The following is a 23413-nucleotide window of genomic DNA, read 5'->3' as shown; positions in this document are numbered from 1 at the left end:
AGAATTATTTAATTAATATATTTTTATTGAAAGATGTTTGGTTCATTGGACTAAAAATAGAATATACGAGGTATAATATAAATATGTATTTGGTGTATACTTGATAAGTTGGGATAAACTTTTATTTTCAGTTTTAGCCTTGGATTGTTAAAAAGACTTTGGGAAAAAGCCTTGGAGAAGGGCATCTTTATCATTTTTGTGTTTATCCCAGGATTATTTAGTAGGCGTTTGGACATAAATTCCAAGATTTTTTTTCAAATTTGGAATTTCACTAAAATTTGATTTGAAGATGAAGTTGTGTTTGGTTATAATTTTTGCAACATATTTGGATGTATTATTTTCAAAACCTTAAAACATGATTTATACCCCACAATTTGTAAAAAATATCAAATCCACCCCGACTTGATTATCCTACTTGAAATAAACAGTCAAACATGTTGATTGTTTAACTGTACGAACAATCTCTAATAGAAGTTGTAGTGGTTCCTTCAGGTAAAAGTGTAAATTATAGATCTCAATAGTGGATGTCAAAACATACTCCAAGTCCACTCAATCAGATGGTGGGTAGTTGTAGGCGTTACCTAGGTTTAATCTGATTGGGGTCCTTTTATAAATTTAAAAAATATAAGGTAAATTTGTAAAACTTAAAAATACCAACTTTCAAATTTCCAATTAAAAAACTGGTTCCCAACAGTTTTTCAAATTCGAAAATGCATTTTCAAGTTGGATTTGAAAAATTATAAAAATTTCATAACCAAATTTTATTTTAAAAATAAATAAATAAAATTCTTATGTCCAAATGCGCTCTTATTATCCCACCCTCAATCTGGGATAGAATAATGCTCAATTATGAGATTAATTAATTCTGGAATCGCTAATCCCGATAAATTTCAACCAAACACGTGATAAAATAATCTCTGGATTACTATCGTTATCCCGCATACCAAATGACCCCTAAGGAATACTTCAAGCAGTGTATCTCTACCTCACGCACACTTTTTCATAGGCAGTTTGTCCAATACGCCCAAGAACTAATGCCACTTTAGTATTATATTATTGATCTACACGGCCTGAAATATTATTATTTCACAATTTCTTTTGAATATTTAACTATAACTTTTATATTATATTGGAAGAATCTTGTTGACTTTAAGTATTATTATGTACGTCTATTTTTAAAGTTTAGATCGTTGGATCAGTTTTCCAACATTTTGGAGTAATTGAATTTGTGGAATGTGCCTTGTGACTAGTATCTTACCCCATGTAAGCTAAAATATCCTATCATGCACCTCTGCCTTTAAAATTGTGTTATGAATCAGTAAATCTTCTAAGCTAGATGTATAGAGCTCATATGACCAACCCCAACTCCTTTTAAGATTGAAGTGTAGTCAAAATAATTAATTAGAGCAATCCTTAGGGAATGAAATAAAGGATATCAAAGTTCAAAGTGATTTCTTTCTGTTTGACCAAAGCCTTGGCGAACAAAGTCATTTGCCAGGACTCACCATTATCAAAACAATTAAATGGGCTGGGGTGGGGTGGGGGAATATATGTGCAGATCACAATGCGATTTGGGCACAAGAAGCAAAGATATAGATGAACAAGCACCCCACATGTCAGTTTGTTAACAAAAAATTGCAGAAATATGATACTTTTTTGAGTGGTCTTTAACATTTGACTCCCGCGGAGACAAAAATTCAAGACCATTCACTTTGAGGGCTATTTGTGTACTTCACCCATTTGCTAAAGGGTCTGCAAATTAACATGCCACCTTTGACAAGAAACAACTACAAGTATGGAAAACCAACTCAACCGGGAGAAAAAAACGTCGAGTTTACACAGCCAAGGGGGTTAAGGACATCCATATGACCAACTCAGTTCATGCGAACTATAGAACAATAAAGCATCGTTTCGTCCTCTTTTCGAGTTAACAATAACACAGCAACAACAACGAAAAGGTGGTATCAAACCCAGAAAGCATAAACAAGGGGAGCGTACACTTCTAGTAAGAACTCAAATAAAACTTCCATCTTTTGAGATAGTCTATTGAAATAAATAAACCCATAGTGGAAGAGATTACAAGAACAAGGGAGCAAGTTTCTGCAGATTAGAGGGGGGGAAATTACAAACTAGCAACAAAAAGAATGATATGTACTTCCAAGAAATAATTTACACAAAAACAAGCGCAACTATGAACCAAGGCAGTCACAGATTTGCAAAACTGCCTTGGTCGTGGACACTTTACACTTGAAATACACCTATGTTAAAACACAACAGCTTCACTTAACAGAGGGAATGTTGCATGTTTGCTTTGTTGACTATGGTCATAAAGTTATTAACAGATTAGTTTGGACACTATAGTTCAGCCTGCTTTGACGATTCCAAGTGTGGAGGTAACAGTTTAAGGAAACTCCCGTGAGCAGGTTGAGAGTTAGATGCATCCGAATCCTCACCTACAAACATATGAGCATCCATACTTTAGCATGTTTATACCATCTCATGATCCAAGAGAGAAAAATAAACAAAGAAAAATAACAAGAAAGAACACATGAAACAGAGGGACAAGATGCTGTAAAGGGATACAAACCGAAAGTCAACAAATAATCAACTCATTTCTTGTAAGCTAACACTAATATCCACCATTTCTTTTGAAGAAATTACCACCACAAGGAGAACTTCAGAGATAGATTTGTCGTTAGCTCTCCAACTCTTAGAAACTTCATGATCCACGAGAGAAGGATAACAAGAATGAACACATGAAACAGATACACAAAATGCCGTAAAAGAAAAACCACGACTGGAGAGTCGATGAATGATCCATTCTTTTTCTTAATGGTCTTTTTTATATCGGAGAAATCGCCTCTGGCCCCCACTTTGTGAGGTATCAACAGGTTCGAAACCTCGGAGAGTATTGGCCTCCCCCTATCCTCCTCCTAACTTAAATACCGGACTTTTGTCCACGGCATTTCAAACCACTGATGTACACCTAACCCACACTCCAAGCTATGTCCTTATGGTTGAACCAAAGGCCTGGTGGTGGACATCAATTCATTTTTCCTCTTTTGCTGATATAATATAATATCCTTTATTTCCTTTTACCACATTAGAAAACATTCAGAAAAACTCTATTTACCTCCAACTCTTAGAAACTTTATGGATGTTTCTCAATATAAAGGATGGTGACGCTCAATCCCAATATAAGTTGCAAGTAGAGCAAGTGAAGACGTGCAACTATTATTTCCATTCCTTGGGTATTGCCTCTCTATTTCTTGGAGCAATGCCAGGAGAAGTAATAATCCAGTCTACAGTAATAACTATGACAACCAGAATAAAAAGAGGGACAGAAATCCTACTGAAAAGTGCCTTCACAGTTGGCCTCTTAGCTTTGTTGCTCTTCTTCTTCAGTTCAGCTGAAAAAAGATATGAGCATTTTAAGACAAATCACAAACTGAAAATTACAAAAGAAACAAAATAAACCATTTAATACTCGAAGAGCAGAGATTGATAAACAAAGCACAGATAACAGCAGAAATCAAATCATACTTATCCTATGTTAGATAAGTTCAAATTGATATCAAAAGGATTAATTATAACTTAATGCAAGGAAAAGCTTCATACCCATTCCAGCAACATCATTATCATTCACAATCTCAAAGTTTTTGTAAGTGTAGCCCATAAAGTTGACATCCTTTGAGGAAAGCATCTGTAGCGACAAAAAAAAAAGGATCAAGAACAGATTAAACGATGAGAGGAATATTATGAGTGCATGATTTTTTTTTCTTTTTTTTAGTGCATGATGAAAAAGACAATAGAAGTTGATGCATCGATGTAGCCACATGAATCACTTATGAGTCTATGACCATAACCGCCAACCAGATTAGCTGATGATATATAGCGAAATGAAACATTTTCCTCTTACTCAATACTGAAACACTTCTATCAGCAAATTACCAAACTAGTTTCCAATAAAGGCGGCAGTATCCTCCCTTTCAACTGTCTCTTACCCTTTATCCTTTACAATGTAGTAATTACATGGATTTTTCAATTTGGAAACAGCAAACACATACCTATACTTAATTATGCTCAACTAAGAGAACTTATCTACCAAAACCCATCCCCTCTTCCAGCATACTAAATACTGAATAAAGATATATGTATCTGGCTCTTTATTACTTTCAATTCTGTTAAATTGCCACATGGAAAAATAGGTACTTTTATAGGAATTCTAATTTGTCAGCTAGAAATTGCATTTGGATTGATAGTACTCCGAGGAAATGGCTACTCCAGAGAACTAGTTTCCCAAATTCAGGTTCTCCATTGCATATGTGAAGCGAAGTTAGAATGGAAACCATACAAACCGTTCCTATGAGCTGAGTATTCAAATGCAGAATGACATCATTGAAACAAGCCCTATGTATTATGAAACTTGTAAGCAATAAATCATCCCTATTGACTGATTATTCAAATGCAAAATGACAGAGTTAACATCACTTAAAGAAGCCCCTACGAATTATGACCAATAAAAAAAAGCCCCTACGAATTATGAAGTCACTAGCAGTTTATCGGTACTAACCTTCCTCCAAGGACCTGATTTTGCTGCTGTTGGAATTTGATTGTCACCCTGCAAACCAGAATTGCAAAGGAAGACATGAAAAACAAGCAGATAAGGATTGCACAAAAGGGTTGCTGTAGCACTGATGGAGAAACCAAGATTGAAAAGGGCAATTTGCACACCTCTTCAAACTTCTCAAAATTCTGAGTATCCAACTCGTCATTAACTTCTGGAATAAATGCAGCTTTCATTTGGTAAAGTTTATCCCATTCAACACCTTTGAACCATGGGTGAGCCTGAAAAACAGTTAACGGATTAAACTTGACCAAGTCTAATCTCATTCTAAGTATTTACAGCGAATACGCCAACTACCTTTATTTCACCAGCACCCCTGGTCCCAAGTCTCTGTTCTACATTACACAGGAGTTTACATATGAGATCTTTTGCTTCAGGAGATAGTTTTGCCTCTTCGGGAAATTTAAGATGAGTCCGCCAATTTACTATCTGTAGCAACAAGACAGATTAAAGTGGACTGTCATCAAGAAAGTATCAAAATGGAACATGAAGCTACAATGTTTGATGCAAACATTCCAAGCTTTCACCAAAGGTTACATGTTATAATTGATGCAATACTATTATTGATGAAAATAGAAACCACTTCTAAGACATCTTGGGCACATGTTGCTAATTGCAATAATCATGCGTAGAGAACATGTCCATTTTTTTCTAACCTAACCCACAATACAATGCAGCCTATGTCCCAAGGAAATGGCTGTGCATGTCAAACAAGAACATACATGCATCAAGCTCCACTCACTGAATAATGATCAAGCCTTGCTCGTTGTAGTTTAAAATTGGTCATATAGTAAATCCATTTAAATTTTGTTTTATCAAATACTGATATTACGTGCCTAGAAAGATGGCGTAAGAATGCATTTAGTCAAAGTTAATCTAAGAAGAAATGCTGATATATTTAGTCCGCAAATACTTTGATGCATGTATAGACCATCTAAATATGGTGGAAACAAAAAAGGCTTCTGCCCCGGAATATTTTGGCGCCCCCACAGTATTCTATTATGTCTAGTCACTCTGGATAAGCTCAGCAGAGCATAAGATTCTGCACAATAAGACTTGAGAGGCATGTGTTCATATACATAATGAAAAATGTTAAACTGTATTACTTCCTCCTTTTCCTTTTCCTTTCCCTAGAAATCAGACACTGAAAGAATCATAATGATTCGAAGCAAATAGCCGACAGGTGTTGGCCTTCATATTCTTAATGACTCACTTTGCTCAGCAAACAATTACATTCCCAGGTCTCTAATCAACTTAGATAGGGGCCAAAGAGCAGTCCCGGGAAGCAGTTTAAATTTTTTCGCGGTGCATTGAATTTCCATTAGCAATATAGCCGCTTCAGTTCTAATAATTTTGAAGCAGTTCCAGACGTTTGTGTGTCCCAAGCCAGAAAACGACCTGACTGAAACACCAGTAACCTGGACTCTCCAGCATAACCCAAAATTTAAGGTCAAATGAAAATAGCTAGGATCATGCATAACTAGACCAAAGGAATGAAATGGACAAAGCTGACAACCAGTGAATCCACACGTTAAAAGACTTTTCACCATGCATAACCAAGGAACAGATTCCCATACTTACCTTCCTACAGGTGGACATAGGTTCATCGGAATAGAATGGTGGATATCCCACGAGCATTTCATACATGATAGCACCAAGTGACCACCTGAGAGAAACACACAGAAATTTAAGAAAATAGATAAGCTTTTAATTGAAAGAGATATAATACAAAGATACCGACCAATCACATTCACATCCATATCCTTTCTTCAGTAAAACCTCTGGAGCAATGTAGTCAGGTGTCCCAACGGTGGAATAAGCCTGCAGTACTTCACTGTGTTAAATGGTTCCATGTAATCAATACGAGTTTCAGAAAAATAACAATTAGGCACTATACTTTCCTAGTCAGACGCAGGGGTGAAGGAAGAACTCTCACCTTTGTTAGTTTGTAAAATTACTCATTACTCATCCAGGGTTTAAGAAAATGTTGCACTACAATCCATAAGATGTAGACTCCAATTTAGAACGTAGGAAGTAGGAAGTCTAGTCTATGTTTGCATTGGAACGTAAGAAAGGCAAGGAATGATCAAGCCTTGAAAGCCTTAAGCTTTATTACTAATTTAGTATTGTTATTATTATAGCTACAGTCACTGTAATGACTTCGATAAGCATAGGCATTACAGTATCCAAGAACACTCTAGCTATTTGCTCCAGACTTTTGGTGGGGGTTGGGAGGGGCAGAGATAATGGATAGAAATAGAGCTTATCTCACTCTTATGATCAAACATGGTATAGAAAAGGAAACTTCCGTACTCACATCATTAAACCGAAGTGACAGAAATATAGGCAAAGAGCTCTGACCAAGAGAAGTGATGATAGAGGTTTAAGACAAAAGAGAAAGAGATCAGAGGAAGTCAGCACTGAAAGTAGGGGTAGCATATATACCAGCAGAAGAGGGGGTAGGAGGTAAGGAGAAGAGAGGATGACAGTGCTGGTGTAGTACATTGGATTTGGGTCACTTTTATTGAAAGACTTTTAGTCCTCCGTAGCAAATTTAAGAGGCAAATAAGCATTAGTTTACCGTGTAAAGTTTCCAGGACCTCAAGGGGTACATAAATATTTTCCAGATGCCCCTCACGAAGACATCCTTTGCACCAAATGTGATATCTAAGGAAAGGAGCTTTTCCTCTAACTTGTGCTTAATAAAAGTTAAAAGGTTCATTAATCATGGTTGTAATAAGGACTTACAAGCATCCTCCTATTCTTCTGCCAATGCAACAGTTGCTCCTGTTGAGTGCGCCTTGGAGGGGCTGGGCGTCCATCACTTTGAAGAGCACCACTTAACTTACTTGCCGCTGTGAAATCCTTTTCCTGAAGATTACTGCAGTCCAGTGGTTTACATAATCCAAAATCTGATAACTTCATGTGCCCATTTCTATCTAGTAGTAAGTTATCCGGCTTGATATCTCTGCAAATTTTGGATAGATGAGTTATTCCTCCTGATTAGAGAACAATGGAGTAAAGAAGCAAAGAAGAACACTGTGATATGTCATGGCAATCACATCACACAGAAACAGAATTTTGTACCCACCTGTGGATATAATTGTGTTTATGGATAGATTCTATAGCAAGGACCGTCTCCCCTACATAAAACCTGGCCTCGTCTTCTGTTAAAGTATCTTTGCGCATCAGCAAAGTCATCATATCTCCACCAGGAAGATATTCCATTATTAGATAAAGATACTCCTCATCTTGGAAAGAGCAATATAGCTTAACAATGCAATTGCTGTCAACTTCAGCAAGCAGATTCCTTTCTGCTTTAACATGTTCAACCTAACAAAAAATAGTTGATAAGCAGAAATTAGCATGCAAGTGCAACACAAACAATCACCAGGTAACTATGGAGAAAGTTTTATGTGTTCTTTACCTGGCCTCTACGAAGCATTTCTGATTTCTTAAGCTTTTTCATGGCGTAGACATGACCAGTTGCCTTCTCCTTACATATTCTAACCTGAAGCAAGACAAAATAAGTTACAAGGTCAAAAGGAATAAAGGGCAGCCCGGTGCACTAAGCTCCCGCTATGCGCGGGGTTCGGGGAAGGGCCGGACCACAAGGGTCTATTGTACGCAGCCTTACCCTGCATTTCTGCAAGAGGTTGTTTCCACGGCTTGAACCCGTGACCTCCTGATCACATGGCAGCAACTTTACCAGTTACTGTGTGTGTGTGTGTGTGTGTGTGTGTGAGAGAGAGAGAGAGAGAGAGAGAGAGAGAGAGAGAGAGAGAGAGAGAGAGAGAGAGAGAGAGAGAGAGAGAGAGAGAGAGAGAGAGAGAGAGAGAGAGAGAGAGAGAGAGAGAGAGATAGAGAGAGGAGGCGGTCTATGAGTGAATATTTACTGATTATATCGTTTCTCAATTAAAGCTCAAAAGCTTTCCACCATGAAGAAAAGTGGACCCCACCAAGAGTAAAAGAACCCATAACAGTTCACTAGGAAAAAAGATCCAATTTCCAACTATCTGAGTTAGAATGTATGATGTAGAAAACAACCATGAAAATGTTTCAGCCCAAGGACATAATGCCCCCTTTTTCTACCATACCTCTATTTTTATTAGTTTTATTTCTCCCAAAGGATGCTTGAACCCCCAGGGTAAAAGATACAAGCTTGATAAGTAGAATTAAAAAGAAATAAGACAGAATTTTAAAAGATTTCCAGTCATAGTTCTCTTTGCCTGTTATGCTGGTCGGAGATATAAAATAGGAGAAAGGATGTATGTATGCGGTAAGGGATAAAGAAAGAGACCTCGCCAAATGCACCCTTTCCTATCATTGTTAAAGGCTCAAAATCGTCAGCACCCATTTTATGCCTTTGACGGCGCATAAATTCTGTCTCCTTTTTCTCAAGGTACTTCAGTAAATTGTTCTGCTCTTCCTCAGAAACCTCAGCATCAGCTAATTTTTTTTCAAGCATATTGCGCCTGCAACAAAGAAAACAATGATTATTCTTTAAGAGAAATTGATTTTGTATGCACCATTCATTTAAAGCACAAAGAACATGGAAAAGTAAAAGGAATGGTGATAGCACAGAGAGCACATCTATTAACTAATAAGAGACGCATATCATATAAAGGAGGATTACCATAAACTTAAGATTTACATTGATGGCCTTGGAAAACTTCAAAAAGACTTGAGACAAGTAATTTTGCAAAAGAATGAAGGGTGACACAAGATTGTTCAACTTATCCAGAGAAATGCTATAATCAAGTCTTAAGACATGTCACCCCAAAAACATGCTTATAGACTCTACAATTGCAAGTAATGGGTCAAATAGAGCAAATGTTGGTTGGCCAGTTATGAATATGGAGAGGTTCTAAAAACACTAAATCAACTTGGTAAAAGAGATTAAGCAAGCATTGAATGTAAAGCTTTGTTTGGCTAGCCTATGAGTATGAAGTTAATGAGGTAAAGGCATGATTTGTATATCAGCAGATTCACCAACTACCAAAAGGTTTCTAAAAGCACTTGACCAACTTAATAAAAGAGATCATAATGGAAGAAAGAAAACTGAGCGCAAAAATTAATCAGTAATATAAGGACTGCAATTAATTGATAATTAAACAAACTCCTCACTGTATACTATTAGCTACATTGGATTATCATACACATGCATATCATACTGCAGATTATCAGTGACAGGAAATAAGTAGCAGAAACTGTTAACTCTAATTTCCGTCTTCTTTGGCCATGATTAAGGCTAGAACTTCGCTAAAGGCCATCAGCACTAACATCGTAAGTTTTTTATTTGCAGGTTCAGTGCTCTATTTTCGTAGATTACATAAATCTTTGAATATACATACTAGAGGTTAAATCAATTTTAAAAAAGGAACACTAACAAGAAGCTGAACAATTTTCTGCTCAATAATTACTTTCAGTACGAAGAAATGCAACTGCGAATGGTTTGTCCACTCTAGATTCTCCCATAGCTAGGCCTAAAACTTAGCGAAAGGCAATCAACAATAACATAAAAAAAATTCTATATTTGCAGTTTTCTTTACAAAAAGGTAATATTTGTATTAATGGGGTGGAAATTCCCAGTATACAAGTCAGATCCAAAAGTAGACAACTTACAGAATAGTATACTTCTCTACAAATAGCAAGTTATTGATGCTAATAGGATTCTCAAATGCACCAAAAGTTCATATATGCAGTTTGAGTCTCTGTTTTAACAAATAACTATACATCTACAAAGATATATATTAGAAGTCAAATCTATATCACCAAAGGGCAATTTAGTGTTTCCCAAAACTCAACCAAATGCAATCATTTGAAAATCCGTAACTAGGTTTATCAACAATCGCCAATATGCAGGAAATTGTTGGCAAGAGTTAGGAACTTCAATAACTTTTCCCAGTCCTGATTGATATGAATATGTGAGCCTCACATGAGCAAAATCGGGAATGAAATCCTGCATCAGTTTGCATTCCAGATAATGTTTCTCCAAGAATGTTTAATCATTGCAAGGAGTTTATTCGCCCCAAAGTGGCACAGAGCAAACCATCAGAAAAGTTTTCTAAACATTTGATTCCTCTTAACCTGTGAACTAAATCTTAGCACACTCTATATGCACACAACTCACAACCATCTTTTTCTTCAATGCCCTGTTGCAGCAGATCTATGGAATATGTTTATATCACTCTTTGGACTTAGATGGGTCATGCCACATAATATCAGGGATGCTTTTGAGTCTTGGAGTTACTGGAAAGTTGGTAGCACCATCAGGAAAGTATGGAAGATGACACCTGCAGCTATTTTTTGGAGCATTTGGAATGAGAGAAACAACAGGTGTTTTGATGGAGTATCAACTTCTCCCCACAAACTCAAAGGCTAGATGCCTCATGTATCTGTACAGCTGGGCTTATCTATCCCCTATAGACTCTCCTGATAGTTTTTAAAATTTTGTTAGCTCCCTAGTACTAGTATAAACATCTGTAAGGAGCTAACAATTGATACACTCTTTTGTAACTTCTGCATCTTCTTGATGCCAGCAATGAAACCAATTACTTCATCAAAAAAATATGCAGACATACCAAGAAAACCACAAACTACACTTGTTTCTCAAAGGCTAACAAATCACGACTGGACTATCACAAATTAATACTGCATCCACGACAATTCACCATGATCCAACATTTCGTGGAATTAAGACGACAAAGCTAGTTTCCAGCTATCTAGAAACTCTACAGTGAAAAGCTTGGGAAAACTTTTACAGGCATCAACCATCGACTCTTTATTATTAGCACAAACCACCCCTTGTGGATACATCACTCATCGTCTAAATACCAACAAAAGAATGGAAATGTCAGAGACAAAATTAATGAATCAACTCCATGTGCCAGGATGAGGCTGTATGACTTGTTCAGGAAAGAGTACAGAGTTCCCTCTATGTCCTTTTTCATTTAATCAAGTTGTAAAAACAGACTAATTCAGTGTTCCCTCTATGAAATGACATCCATTTTAACTATCCCGTTCTGAAGTTATTGCTAACAGCATAATCAACAGAAAACTACATTAAAACCTTTCGGAATAGGATAATAGGTTCAAGGATGATCACGAGAAGGGACGAGAAAATAGTCATTGCATAGACGTCTAAGCTTTCCAATGTTTGTTACAGTTGCAATCTGATGTAACTAAGATTCTAATTGTTGCATGTTATGAACCCAGGCGGTGACGTGGAGGACAGCAGGGCTGACACCGGGGATATCAATAATACTCAATTGAGAAAGAGCAATCGTGTGAAATTCCCCTCTAAAAGGTTGGCTGATTTCATTGTGGGCCTCGCTAACAAACGTGATGGGCAAGGGTGAGTGAAGCAGCGTGTGAAGGAGTGGAATTGGTTATAAGTACTTGTCAGAAGGAATAACAGATTAGGCTATTTGTTGCATTGTGCTTCTCAGTGTTATAAATAGCGCTCGCCTCAGCGCTAATAGCGTGAGGCGAGGCAAGACAGTGTCGCCACAGAGCCTCTATTGCGACACGTTTTAAAATAGCGCTCGCCTCTGCCCTGTGTGGCGAGAGGCGACAGTGTCGCGAGAAGCGACCATAGCGTCGCCTTTTGTTTTTTTTTTTTTAAAAAAAAGAAAGAAAAGCAAAGACTCAACAAAAAGGGTCGCGATTAGGGCTTGACAACATAGCTTCTTCAACTTGAACAAAACAACAGAGCTTCTTTGACGTTCTGAACTCGCGAGCCATCGTCTGCCATCGTCTTCTTCTTTCAGAAGCTTGAGGTTCTAGCCATTGAAAGACCATGTATGCTTCTTCTCCTTTCTCCTTTCTTCTTTCTCCTTTCTTCTTTATCCTTTTCTTCTCTTTCTTCTTTCTATTTTTTTTCCTCTGTTTTTTGTCTAAAAGAACAGAAACAGAGGTCTGTTTTCTGCTCTATTTTTTGAGCAAAATAGAGAGGTTTCTTCTTCTCTTAACAGAAACAGAGGTCTATTTTTGTGCTCTATTTTTTTTGGTTCTGTTTTGGCAAAATAACAGAGGTTGTTTCGAAGCCCTGTTTTTGCAAAATAACAAAGGTTGCTTCTTCTCTTAACAAACGCTCTGTTTTTTTCAGGCCCCGTTTTGTTTGCTTTTTTTTTTCAATTATTGACTTATAGTCTTATAGAGTAGAATTAATTGCATATTGACTTGATAATTTTTTTTTCAATAAAACAGCGTTGAAATGTCATCCGATAGTAATAAACGAAATGATATAGCTTGGAATTATGCTATACAAGGCTCATCAAGATCCGCAATTAAATGTGTATTTTGTGAAAAAACATATAATGGTGGGATAACTCGTCACAAGCAACATTTGATAGGTGGATTTAAAAATGTAGTACAATGTCCCCTTTGTCCGCCCGAGGTTAGGGAGGAAGTAAAAGCGTTTGTTGATAAGAAAAATGTGACAAGAACTCAAATGAATTTTGAAGCATCGGTGAATCTAATTGATGAAGATGATGAAATGGATGAAGATGGTGAAATGAGACCTCCCCCCCCCCCAAAACTCATAAGGTATCTTCAAATAGTTCTAGTGGGTCATCCACGACGGCACATACAGTGACAAAAGGTCCTCTCAATCTTTATTTCTCGGCAAAACAACAAGAGAAGGGAAAGGGTGAAGAAGGTCTAGGTTTAGAAGCCAAGAAGATTTTGAGGGACCGCGTCGTAAGTGCCTTTGCAACATGGATGTATGATTCAGAGCTTCCTTTCAACTGTGTTAACTACAAAACTTTTGATAAATTAATTGAGACCGTAGGACAATATGGCCCAGGTATGAAGCCTCCTAGCTATCATGAAGTTAGAGTAACTCATCTTAAAAAAGAGGTGAAGAATATAGACCAAATTATTGAGGAGCATAAAGTGGAATGGAACAAGTTTGGATGTTCCATTATGATGGATAAATGGACAGCACGAAATGGAAAAATGATCATAAATGTGTTGGTGAACTCTCCAAGAGGGAGTGTTTTTCTTGAATCTCACGATGCTAGCAACTCTTCTACGGATGGAAGCAAAATGTACAGCTTGTTTAGAAAGACTATTGATAAAATTGGAAAGGAAAATGTTGTACAAATTGTTACAGATAATGCTAGTGAGAATGTTAGTGCGGGTAGGATGATGTAAGCTATGTATCCACACATTTATTGGACTCCATGTGCTGCCCATTGTATCAACTTGATGTTTGGTGACATATTCAAGGAAAACCCATATGCTTCAGGTAACTTTAATATAGTTATTTATACTTATGTCCTATCCTATTAAGTATTAACTATAAAATTGTTATTGTTACTTTTACAGTTTTCACTAAGGCCGTCAGGGTATATTCTTACATCAGTCAGGGGCCGTTGTTGTTGAATTTGATGAGGAAATTCACAAATGAAAGAAATTTGGTGAGACCTGCCAAGACTAGATTTGCAACGGCTTTCTTAACTTTGCATAGTTTTTACTTGCAAAAGAAAAACTTGAGAAAGCTAGTTCTTTCAAATGAATGAAAAGATAATAGATATGCAAAGGAAGTTGCGGGAAAAGAAACTGCCAAAGTTCTTATTTCTCCATCATTCTGGAATGACGTCGTTCGGGCTCTTAAAGTTGGTGGTTCTTTGATTAGGGTACTTCGTATGGTGGATGGGGAGAGAAAACCACCAATGGGCTATCTTTATGAAGCTATGGATAGAGCCAAAGAGACTATTGCAGCGTCATTTGAGGGAGATGTTAGAAAATATGAGAAAGTTTTTGAGATAATTGATATCAGGTGGGAGAATCAACTCCAAGGGTTGCTCTGATGGTAAGCAACCTGCACTTCCAACCAAGAGGTTGTGAGTTCGAGTCACCCCAAGAGCAAGGTGTGGAGTTCTTGGAGGGAAGGATGCCCGAGGGTCTATTGGAAACAGCCTCTCTACCTCATGGATAGAGCCAAAGAGACTACTGCAGCGTCATTTGAGGGAGATGTTAGAAAATATGAGAAAGTTTTTGAGATAATTGATATCAGGTGGGAGAATCAACTCCATCGACCTTTGCATGCAGCAGGCCATCTTCTGAACCCGGGATTATTTTACAAGAACACTAGAGATGAAACTTTGGCTTCAGAGGTTTGGATTGGATACCATGCATGTCTTGAGAAGTTGGTCCCTAATTCAGCGACGATAGATCAAATAGGGGAGGAGTTTGGTAGATACTAACAAGCAGAGGGCCTATTTGGTTTACAAGCGGCCATTAGAGCCAGAGACATAAGGTCGCCAGATAACTAACTTTAATATAGATATCCTTATAACTTTAAATTAATTTATTTGATTTATACTTATTAACTTTTAAAATATTTTTCTATAGTTGAATGGTGGAAGCAATTTGGATATCAAACTCCAAACTTGCAAAAGTTTGCCATCAAAGTACTAAGCCTAACTTGTAGTGCATCTGGATGCGAGAGAAATTGAAGCGTATTTGAGCATGTAAGAAGTAGATTTATTATATTAATATATTCTATATTGTATTATTATTAGTATCTATTAATTAATCTAAACAACTTATGCACAGATTCACTCCAAGAAAAGGAATAGGCATGAGCTATCGCGTCTCAATGATCTAGTGTATATTAAACACAATAGAACATTGAGGCGACGTTATGAAGCTCGCGATACCATTGATCCAATTTTGTTGGACAACATTGACGAGGCAAATGAATGGTTAACTGGAGCCCCCCAAAATCATGAAGATGAACAAGTGTATGAAAGAGATGATCTTGATTGGGGTACTGTTTCTATGGCGGCTGGAGTTGAGGAGAATATCTATGGTCTTAGAGGGAGTTCTTCAAGTTATAAGGGAAAAGGAGTAGCAAGTTAAAGCCGGTCCCTAATTGATGAAGACTCCGAGGATGAAGAAGATGATAGCCAATATAATGCTAACATTCATGAAGTTGTAGAATTTGAAAATCTTGAAGAAGAATAGATGTTGCTTGTTTTAGACTATTAGACTTTAGTTTATGAATCTACTATGAGTCTATGACTATCTATTGAGTCTTTAATTTTTGAATGATATATTTATTAATATATTATTGTTATTGAGTTTTTAGTTATATGTATATAATATTTTATGTTTTTGTATAAATTGTCGCTTCACATCAAAAAGGCGAGCGCTTCGCTGCACGCCTCTCGCCTCAGTGAAGCGGGCCCTCGTCGCTATTTGTCGTCGCACGCTATCCAAAACACTGGTGCTTCTGCAATCTCTAATCTATTTCTCTCTGTATCTCTTCTCAGCTATTTCTTCGGTACTTCTCTTCTCATCTCACTCTCTATTTCTTACATATTACCTACGGTTTCCTTGCAATTCCATCATTGTAATCCTTCAGTTGAAGTAATATAATTTGTTAGTTTGGTTGGTGGTACAAATTGCTTCATTGGTGCTTTCATCCAGAAGTCTTTCCACCTCTTTCATGGAAGACCAAAAAGTACTCAAGGCCTTCATCGATGATTCAATTCGGGGTTAACTGTGGCGTCGTTCTATCTTGACGGTGAAGCACTGGAGTGGTACAGATGGTTGTTTAGAAACAAAAAATTAGTTGATTGGCCTCACTTTGCTGATAAGGTGAGGATTCGCTTCAAGCAGAAAGGGCTCGAGTCAGCGGAGGGGCGGTTAGCGAAGCTCCGGCAGGTCACTACCGTGTCGGAATTGCAGGGCAGGTTTGAGTCTATTGCTAACGAAACAGACGATATTTCAGAAAGGCTTATGGTGAATCTTTTCATTTCTGGGCTTAGGGAGGACATCAAAAATTCAGTATTAAGCCACGGGCCCAAAACATTTGAAGAGGCCCTAACCAGGCCCACATACATGAGCGTCGGATCCAGGCTGAGAAGGGTCCAGTTCGACCCGCTTTAGCTAATAAGGGACTTCCTCTCTTACCCAGCCCTAATTCATCTTCATACCATAATCCCTCGACATCGTTCTCCAGCAATCCTTCGTCCCAGGCACCAGCTAAACCTCCAATTAAGCGCCTCACCCATGCGGAGATTCAAAGTCGTCGTGAGCGCGGCCTATGCTATTATTGTGAAGAGAAGTTTACAGCAGGCCATAAATGTAAATCGCCTCCTCAGTTGCTTCTTCTCAATAATGGTTCCGATATGGAACCTATCTTGCCGGAATCATTCTTCTCTGATGATATCTTAGCTGAAGAGCTGCAGGTCCTAGAGGTTCAAGAGCAATCTGCAATTTCGTATCACGCGTTGGCCGGTGGACATTCCTCGTCTACCCTTCGATTTCTAGGCCATGTAATCGGAGCTCTGGTTCAGGTCTTAATGGACGGAGGTAGTGATCATAATTTCATTCGGACACACGTGGCCAAATTCCTTCAATTGACTATTGAAATCATTCCGGCCTTCTGAGTTATAGTGGGCAGCGGTCAGCGATTACGTTGTGAAGGAATTGTGCGTCAAGTTCCTCTTACCGTTCAGGAGTGTAATCTCACCATGGACTTTGACGTGTTTCCTATGCATGGTGCACATGTGGTTCTAGGGGCTTCATGGCTCTCCACTTTGGGAAGGATAGTGAAAGATTATGCCGAACGACTATTTGAGTTCAATTTGCAAGAGATGACTAGAATTTGGAAAGGAGAGAGCACCAATTCGGCACAACTAGTTCAATTGCATAGTCTTCGCCGATATGCTGCAACTGATGTTGTATCTTCCTACTACTGCTTGCAGATAGTTCCACCTCATGCTACTATTGAGTAGCCCAGTAATCCGGAATTGCTTGGCATTCTACAGGAATTTGTCGATGTCTTTGAAAAACCTCATGGACTGCCCCCACCCCGGCAACAGGATCATGCAATCCATCTTAATCCTGGGGCCGAGCCAGTCATGTTAAACCTTATCGCTATCCGTACTTCCAGAAACAGGTTATGGAACAATTAGTTGCAGAAATGCTCAAGGATGGAGTAATCGGGATGGACTGCTATTTTTTAGGGGATGATTAGTTATCCTCTCTGATTCACCTCTACGACAGCTTTTGCAACATGAATTCCATGATACTACCATTGGGGGACATTCTGGGATAGCTCGTACATATCACAGACTAGCATCCAACTTCTATTGGAAGCAGATGAAGCGTGATGTACGTAGCTTTGTAGTTTCATGCCAAATCTGCCAACAAATGAAAAACGTCCACCACCACCGTACTGGGTTATTACAGCCCTTGCCCATTCCAGATTTAGTCTTTGAAGATATAGCAATGGACTTCATCACATGCCTACCTTGCTCAAAAGGTAAATCGACTATTATGACGGTGGGGAATCGTTTGACCAAATATGGACACTTTATTCCTTTAACTTCTACTTTTTCAACACGCACTGTTGCAAGACCTTGATAGTGGGGGTTATTCGTCTTCATGGCCCTCAAAGGTCTATAGTCACTAACCGCGACCCTAGATTTTTGCATGAGTTTTGGAAAGAAATCAATCGCTTGCAAAGGACCTCCTTAGCTATGAGTACAGCTTATCACCCGCAAACGGATGGGCAATCCGAGGCTCTTAACAAATGTGTTGAACAATATCTCTGCTGCTACGTAGCCGATGAACCACAAAAATGGGTGGCAATGTTACCTTGGGCTGAGTATTGGTACAATACTTCGTACCAAACTTCAACTGGCATGTCCCCTTTCAAAGCTCTGTATGGGAGGGACCCTCCTACTTTCACACGCTACATACTGGGAAGCAGTCCTAGTGAGCTGGTTGAAGCCTACTTTGTTGATCGAGATGAGCTATTAGCTCTTCTAAAGCTCAATTTGATCAAGGCCCAGAGACGAATGAAGAAACTAGCTGACAAGCATAGAACTGAACTTGAGTTTGAGGTAGCAGATTGGGTGTTCGTCAAGCTTAAGCCATATCGCCAGAACTCTGTTCGATTGCAACAACACCCCAAGCCAGGAAGACGTTACTTCGGTCCTTTTCAAGTTCTTAAACGAATTGGTCAGGTTGCCTACAAGTTGGATCTTCCGGATACTGCACGCATTCATCCTATTTTCCATATTTCAATGCTCAAGCGATGTGTGGGAGAACCAGTTTCGCAGATTACACCATTGCAATTATCGAACTTCCAGCCCCCCACTGTTGAGGATGCCCGGAACCTTGAGGACAAGGTTCTTTCGCAGGAAGAGAGTATTGTTATGAACCCAGGCGGTGACGTGGAGGACAGCAGAGCTGACACCGAGGATATCAATAATACTCAATTGAGAAAGAGCAATCGTGTGAAATTCCCCTCTAAAAGGTTGGCTGATTTCATTGTGGGCCTCGCTAACAAACGTGATGGGCAAGTGTGAGTGAAGCAGCGTATGAAGGAGTGGAATTGGTTATAAGTACTTGTCAGAAGGAATAACAGATTAGGCTATTTGTTGCATTGTGCTTCTGCAATCTCTCATCTCTTTCTCTCTGTATCTCTCATCAATTTCTTCGGTACTTCTCTTCTCATCTCACTCTCTATTTCTTAAATATTACCTATTGTGTCCTTGCAATTCCATTATTGTAATCCTTTAGTTGAAGTAATATAATCTGTTAGTTTGGTTGGCTGTACAAATTGCTTCATTGCATACTGGCAACCGCAGTTAATACAAGTCGGACCAATGATCAAATGAACGTTTGCAAGCACATGCATCTAGGAATGACCAATACTAATTCACAGTCATCCTATGGAAAAAGGAGAACTAACATACCGCTCTCTACGCTCCTGCAAGCTCTTCATTTGTTCTTTGTAGTGCTTTTCTATGTACTGCTTGGCAGCTGCAGCTTTCTGTTTAGTGGCAGTTGAAGGTGTTTCCTCATGTAACGACAATTTTGACCCTTCTTTCCCATTACTAGTAGTAGTTTCCTGCTTCTTCGGAGGCTTGGGCTTATCTTTTTTGCCAAGCTTACTGAACCATCGTTTCGCAGTCTCCATCCGCCTTAGTCAACTTACTAAAGATAGGAAGCAATAATCACAAAGAAGTCTGAAAGCGCAACTTTGTCTTCCTTCGACAAGAAATCAATTATAGGCCAAGCTTCAAAGCACCACGAGGAACAAATTCAATGCTCTGCAAAAAGAACTCAATCAAGAATAGAAGCCTTGTATTTGCACAGAGCAACTAACCCTTACAGGCAACTAAAACTCTGTCTAATATTCACAGTTGGAGTAAATCTCATACGCTGCTCACCAGCACTAAATTAGCAATAGATAAATAAGGGATAATAGGACTTATTCCATGAATAAAGAAAAAAAAGTTTTAAAAGGTGGATTTCAATTTTCAAACAACCACACAGTAAATCTAGAACTTCAAAAATCAAAATTCCAGAACACAGATCCTCTATGTATCATCAAATAAAGATAATCCATATCTACATATAATATCAATTTAAATGCAATAAAAAAAAGTAGGTAATTGTTCAATCATGTCAAAATTCAGAAGAAGAAAAATACAAAGAAAATTGATAATTTAACACTCCATAATACAGAAAGCTTAAAAAAGTAATTTTCAAGCTTATATCAAAGAAAGCAGCTTTTCTTGACAAAAAAATCAGCAAAAAAGATTCACAATTTACCTCAAAAATGCTTCAAAATGAGTAAATTCTGGTAGCTCTGTACCAAAACAAAAAGACCCAGAAAGGAAAAAAAATGAGTATTTTTGTAACAATTGAATCAGATTGTTTAGTTGTGGGATATAATACATTTAGATTGTTAAAAAAGGGAAAGAAAGAAAACCCTAAAGAGGGAAACTGAAAAAAAAGGGGAAAGAGATATTGTGTTAGTTGAAGAAGAAGAATGAAGAGTTGTGTGGAAGTGGGGATGACCACTTTGTGTTGTGCTTTGGTGGCATCAATTCACCATAGACACACACATACTGTGTGTGAGAGAGAGGGAAGAAAAGCCTTGTTTCCTTTTTTTGTTGAGTAATTGATTGAAGATTGAAAATAGGAATAAAACATTTGGTTAAGCAAATTTGAGTTTTGAGAATAAAATTTCTCTCTTTTTTTTTTTTAAGCAAAAGTATTATTTTTTTTTCAAAATTAAGGTATTTGGCTAAGTTTTGAGAAGGAAAAAATGATTTTTGAGTAGAAATATAAGTAGTTTTTGATAAGTAGAAAAAAGTTATTTTTTTTCAAAACTATTTTTGATAAAAATGTAATTAGAAACACCTTTTAAAAGATTGATCAAACATTAATTATTATTTAAAAATAATTTTTAAATTAATCAACCAAGCACAAACTACTTACACGTTTTAAAATAAGCTTATTTTATAAGTTTAGCCGAACTGACTATTAATTAATACGGGACATATAGTGAAAAATCCAAAAAGAGATTGAAAAATAGTACTAGTAAGTATCTTTTGTTTAAGAAATAGAAACTTAAATGCAGAATTTTTGTAATTTTAGTCTTTTCCTTTTCTTTTTTTTTTCTTTTCTTTATTTCTTTACTGTTTTTCCCATTTTCATTCCTTTACTAGGTAAATACTACAGTGCGTCAGTGCCCTTTCTATTTCACTTTCAAAATAGCTGGTGTTTGATATATCGTGAGAATTTGGCGAGTGGAAGTGAAGTTCAATTGTTCAAGTCCTCTGAAATACATACAATAGTAGAGAGATGCATAAAACCAGTCTATGCGGTAGAGAAAATAATGTATGCATCGGCTTTTGTTATTACTAATTCCTTCTTTAGTATATTTTTTTAACATACGTATTATTAATGCAAGTATTAGTTATATAATATATTTTATATTATCCTATGTATAATTACTACATAGCAAACCATGATATTAGCAATACCAAAATTATTAATACATGCATTAGCATGGTTAAAGATAAAATTATTCTTATAGTTCCTTAAAACTAAAGAATATGAAGGGCATTTTTATAAATAATTAATTTTCTTAAAAAATATACAATGTACTTTAGTTTTTATACACCATATTAAACAATGAATAACAAATAATATTTGCATAACTAATGTTTGCATTACTAACACATGCATTACTAATATACTTTATTCAACATTATTCTTATATATTCTACGAAACGACCCCTATGTCAATAACTTAATATGTGAAATATTAAGATATCATAGTTTTATTCAAGTTTAATTGTGTAGAGATTATAATATATAAATTATTTATATAATAAATAACAATGCTTAGATTAATATATAAATATAACACATGAATTATTATGTAATTTTAAATTGTGTTCAAAATCTTTATTCTCATATTGTTAATATACGTATTTTTTATTTTTTATTGAAAATACATAACTTCCCGTATAGAGTATACAATATCAATCATATATCTTTTGATTTGCCGCCTTAACTTCGCAAGACAATGCAGTGTTTCATATTAAAATCACACATTGCATAAAAATGTATTGAGTTTTATACTGAGATTAAATTCCTTTATCTCTCAAACCAAAGTACCAAATAACCATTAGCATTTATGTTAGACTAAGTTCATCCTAATTTTGCAACATTATGATTATTGTCTGAACTTCAGTATAAAAAAAAAATCGAACATTTCAAAACTTTATATTTAATCTACAGCAACAGAAATATCAAATAAGACAGCTCACAATGTGCCAAAAGATGCAGCTCAATGTTTACTAGCTTACTTTAGATATTTGATATTATGAATTTACTGGTTCAATTAATTCAAGGTTATATGGTAGAGCATTAAGGAGTAAATACTTATTTATCCTTAACTATAGGTTTGAGTTCCGAACCCTAGCAGGGACGAACGCAAATGAGTGAAAATGGTGTCATCCGACACTGCCTAAAATAAAGACTAAATATTTATACTAATATTCTGCAAAAATGAGGCAATATATAACAATGACATTGCTTCTTGGCAAAGAGTATTTCTTGATCCACTGGTCAAGCTCATATTTGGGATTGTAAAGGTTATAAGTTCGAGGCTTGACCTATATATTCTAGTTTTTGAACATCTTCGAGCGGACACTTTTGTTAAAATTTTGAGACTAAGGAAAATTGAACCTATACTTCCCTTTGCAATAATATTCAAATAAACATTTGGATCAAGGCTTTCAACTTGTAGGAAAAATAATATTAAAAAAATTTTATTTTTATTTATTTATATAAATATAACACCGCTTACAAAAAAATTCTACGTATATCTCTGAACCTTAGGTATGGATTCTCTTTTGGTAGAGAACACTTTACTTATTAAGTAAAATTTTACCGCATAAATTTAAATTAATCGGGTTTCAAAGTGAATATTGAACCCCTAATAGGAAACCAAAAACAATGAAAATATTGACTTATTGCCTATTAAAATGTTTGACTACACAATTTAGCTGTTAGCAGTTAGCGCCGTCAAGACATTGACTTAAATGGTTTTCATACCATTTATCACGATAAAATGAAACGATAAATTAAAGATAAAGATATTAGGAGCTGAAGAAAATGACAGTAATGGAAAAAACGCGGTTGGTTGAGCTGGACCATTTAGGTCCCTACTGCAAATATTTATTTAAAAAAAAAAACCGTTGAAGAATAATTGCTTCAATAATTACATACTTATCTATCTACGTACATGTACATACTACGTACTAGAGATTTATGTGAACAGATACGTTAAACCAACAATTTTAAAAAAAAATACCTTAAAACAATCATACAATCAGATTGTATTATGGAAACTTCGATTAAATGAAATAATTAATAAGGGAGAATAACATACTAATAATAGATATAATACCCAAACCCTTAATAGTTATATGGTGAGCTATCTCTAGGCTC

The 23413-nt window shown here is 36.7% G+C and overlaps 1 protein-coding gene across 2 annotated transcripts; it reads right to left on the bottom strand.

Moving 5' to 3' along the window:
• Window positions 1-2006: 2006 nt before the first annotated feature.
• On the bottom strand, window positions 2007-20592 carry LOC107810446 (uncharacterized). 2 transcript variants are annotated; one of them, XM_075229362.1, is made up of 14 exons: window positions 20216-20592; window positions 19354-19710; window positions 8928-9102; window positions 8055-8138; window positions 7719-7960; window positions 7376-7595; window positions 6369-6448; window positions 6209-6293; window positions 4925-5056; window positions 4735-4848; window positions 4574-4621; window positions 3619-3703; window positions 3354-3410; window positions 2007-2453 (listed from the first exon to the last, which is right to left on the bottom strand). In XM_075229362.1, exons 2-14 carry the CDS (start codon window positions 19575-19577, stop codon window positions 2356-2358), a joined length of 1644 nt encoding a protein of 547 aa, XP_075085463.1. In that variant the 5' UTR covers window positions 19578-19710; window positions 20216-20592; the 3' UTR covers window positions 2007-2355. The 2 variants fall into 2 exon arrangements, with proteins under 2 accessions (XP_075085463.1, XP_075085464.1); XM_075229363.1 differs by lacking the exon at window positions 19354-19710 and having other exon boundaries at window positions 20216-20567.
• Window positions 20593-23413: the final 2821 nt, after the last annotated feature.

Source organism: Nicotiana tabacum, chromosome 14 (assembly GCF_000715075.1).
Source record: "Nicotiana tabacum cultivar K326 chromosome 14, ASM71507v2, whole genome shotgun sequence".
Lineage (NCBI taxonomy): Eukaryota > Viridiplantae > Streptophyta > Magnoliopsida > Solanales > Solanaceae > Nicotiana > Nicotiana tabacum.
The sequence above is the reverse complement of the archived record's forward strand: the minus strand, read 5'-3'. Positions and strand labels throughout refer to the sequence as shown.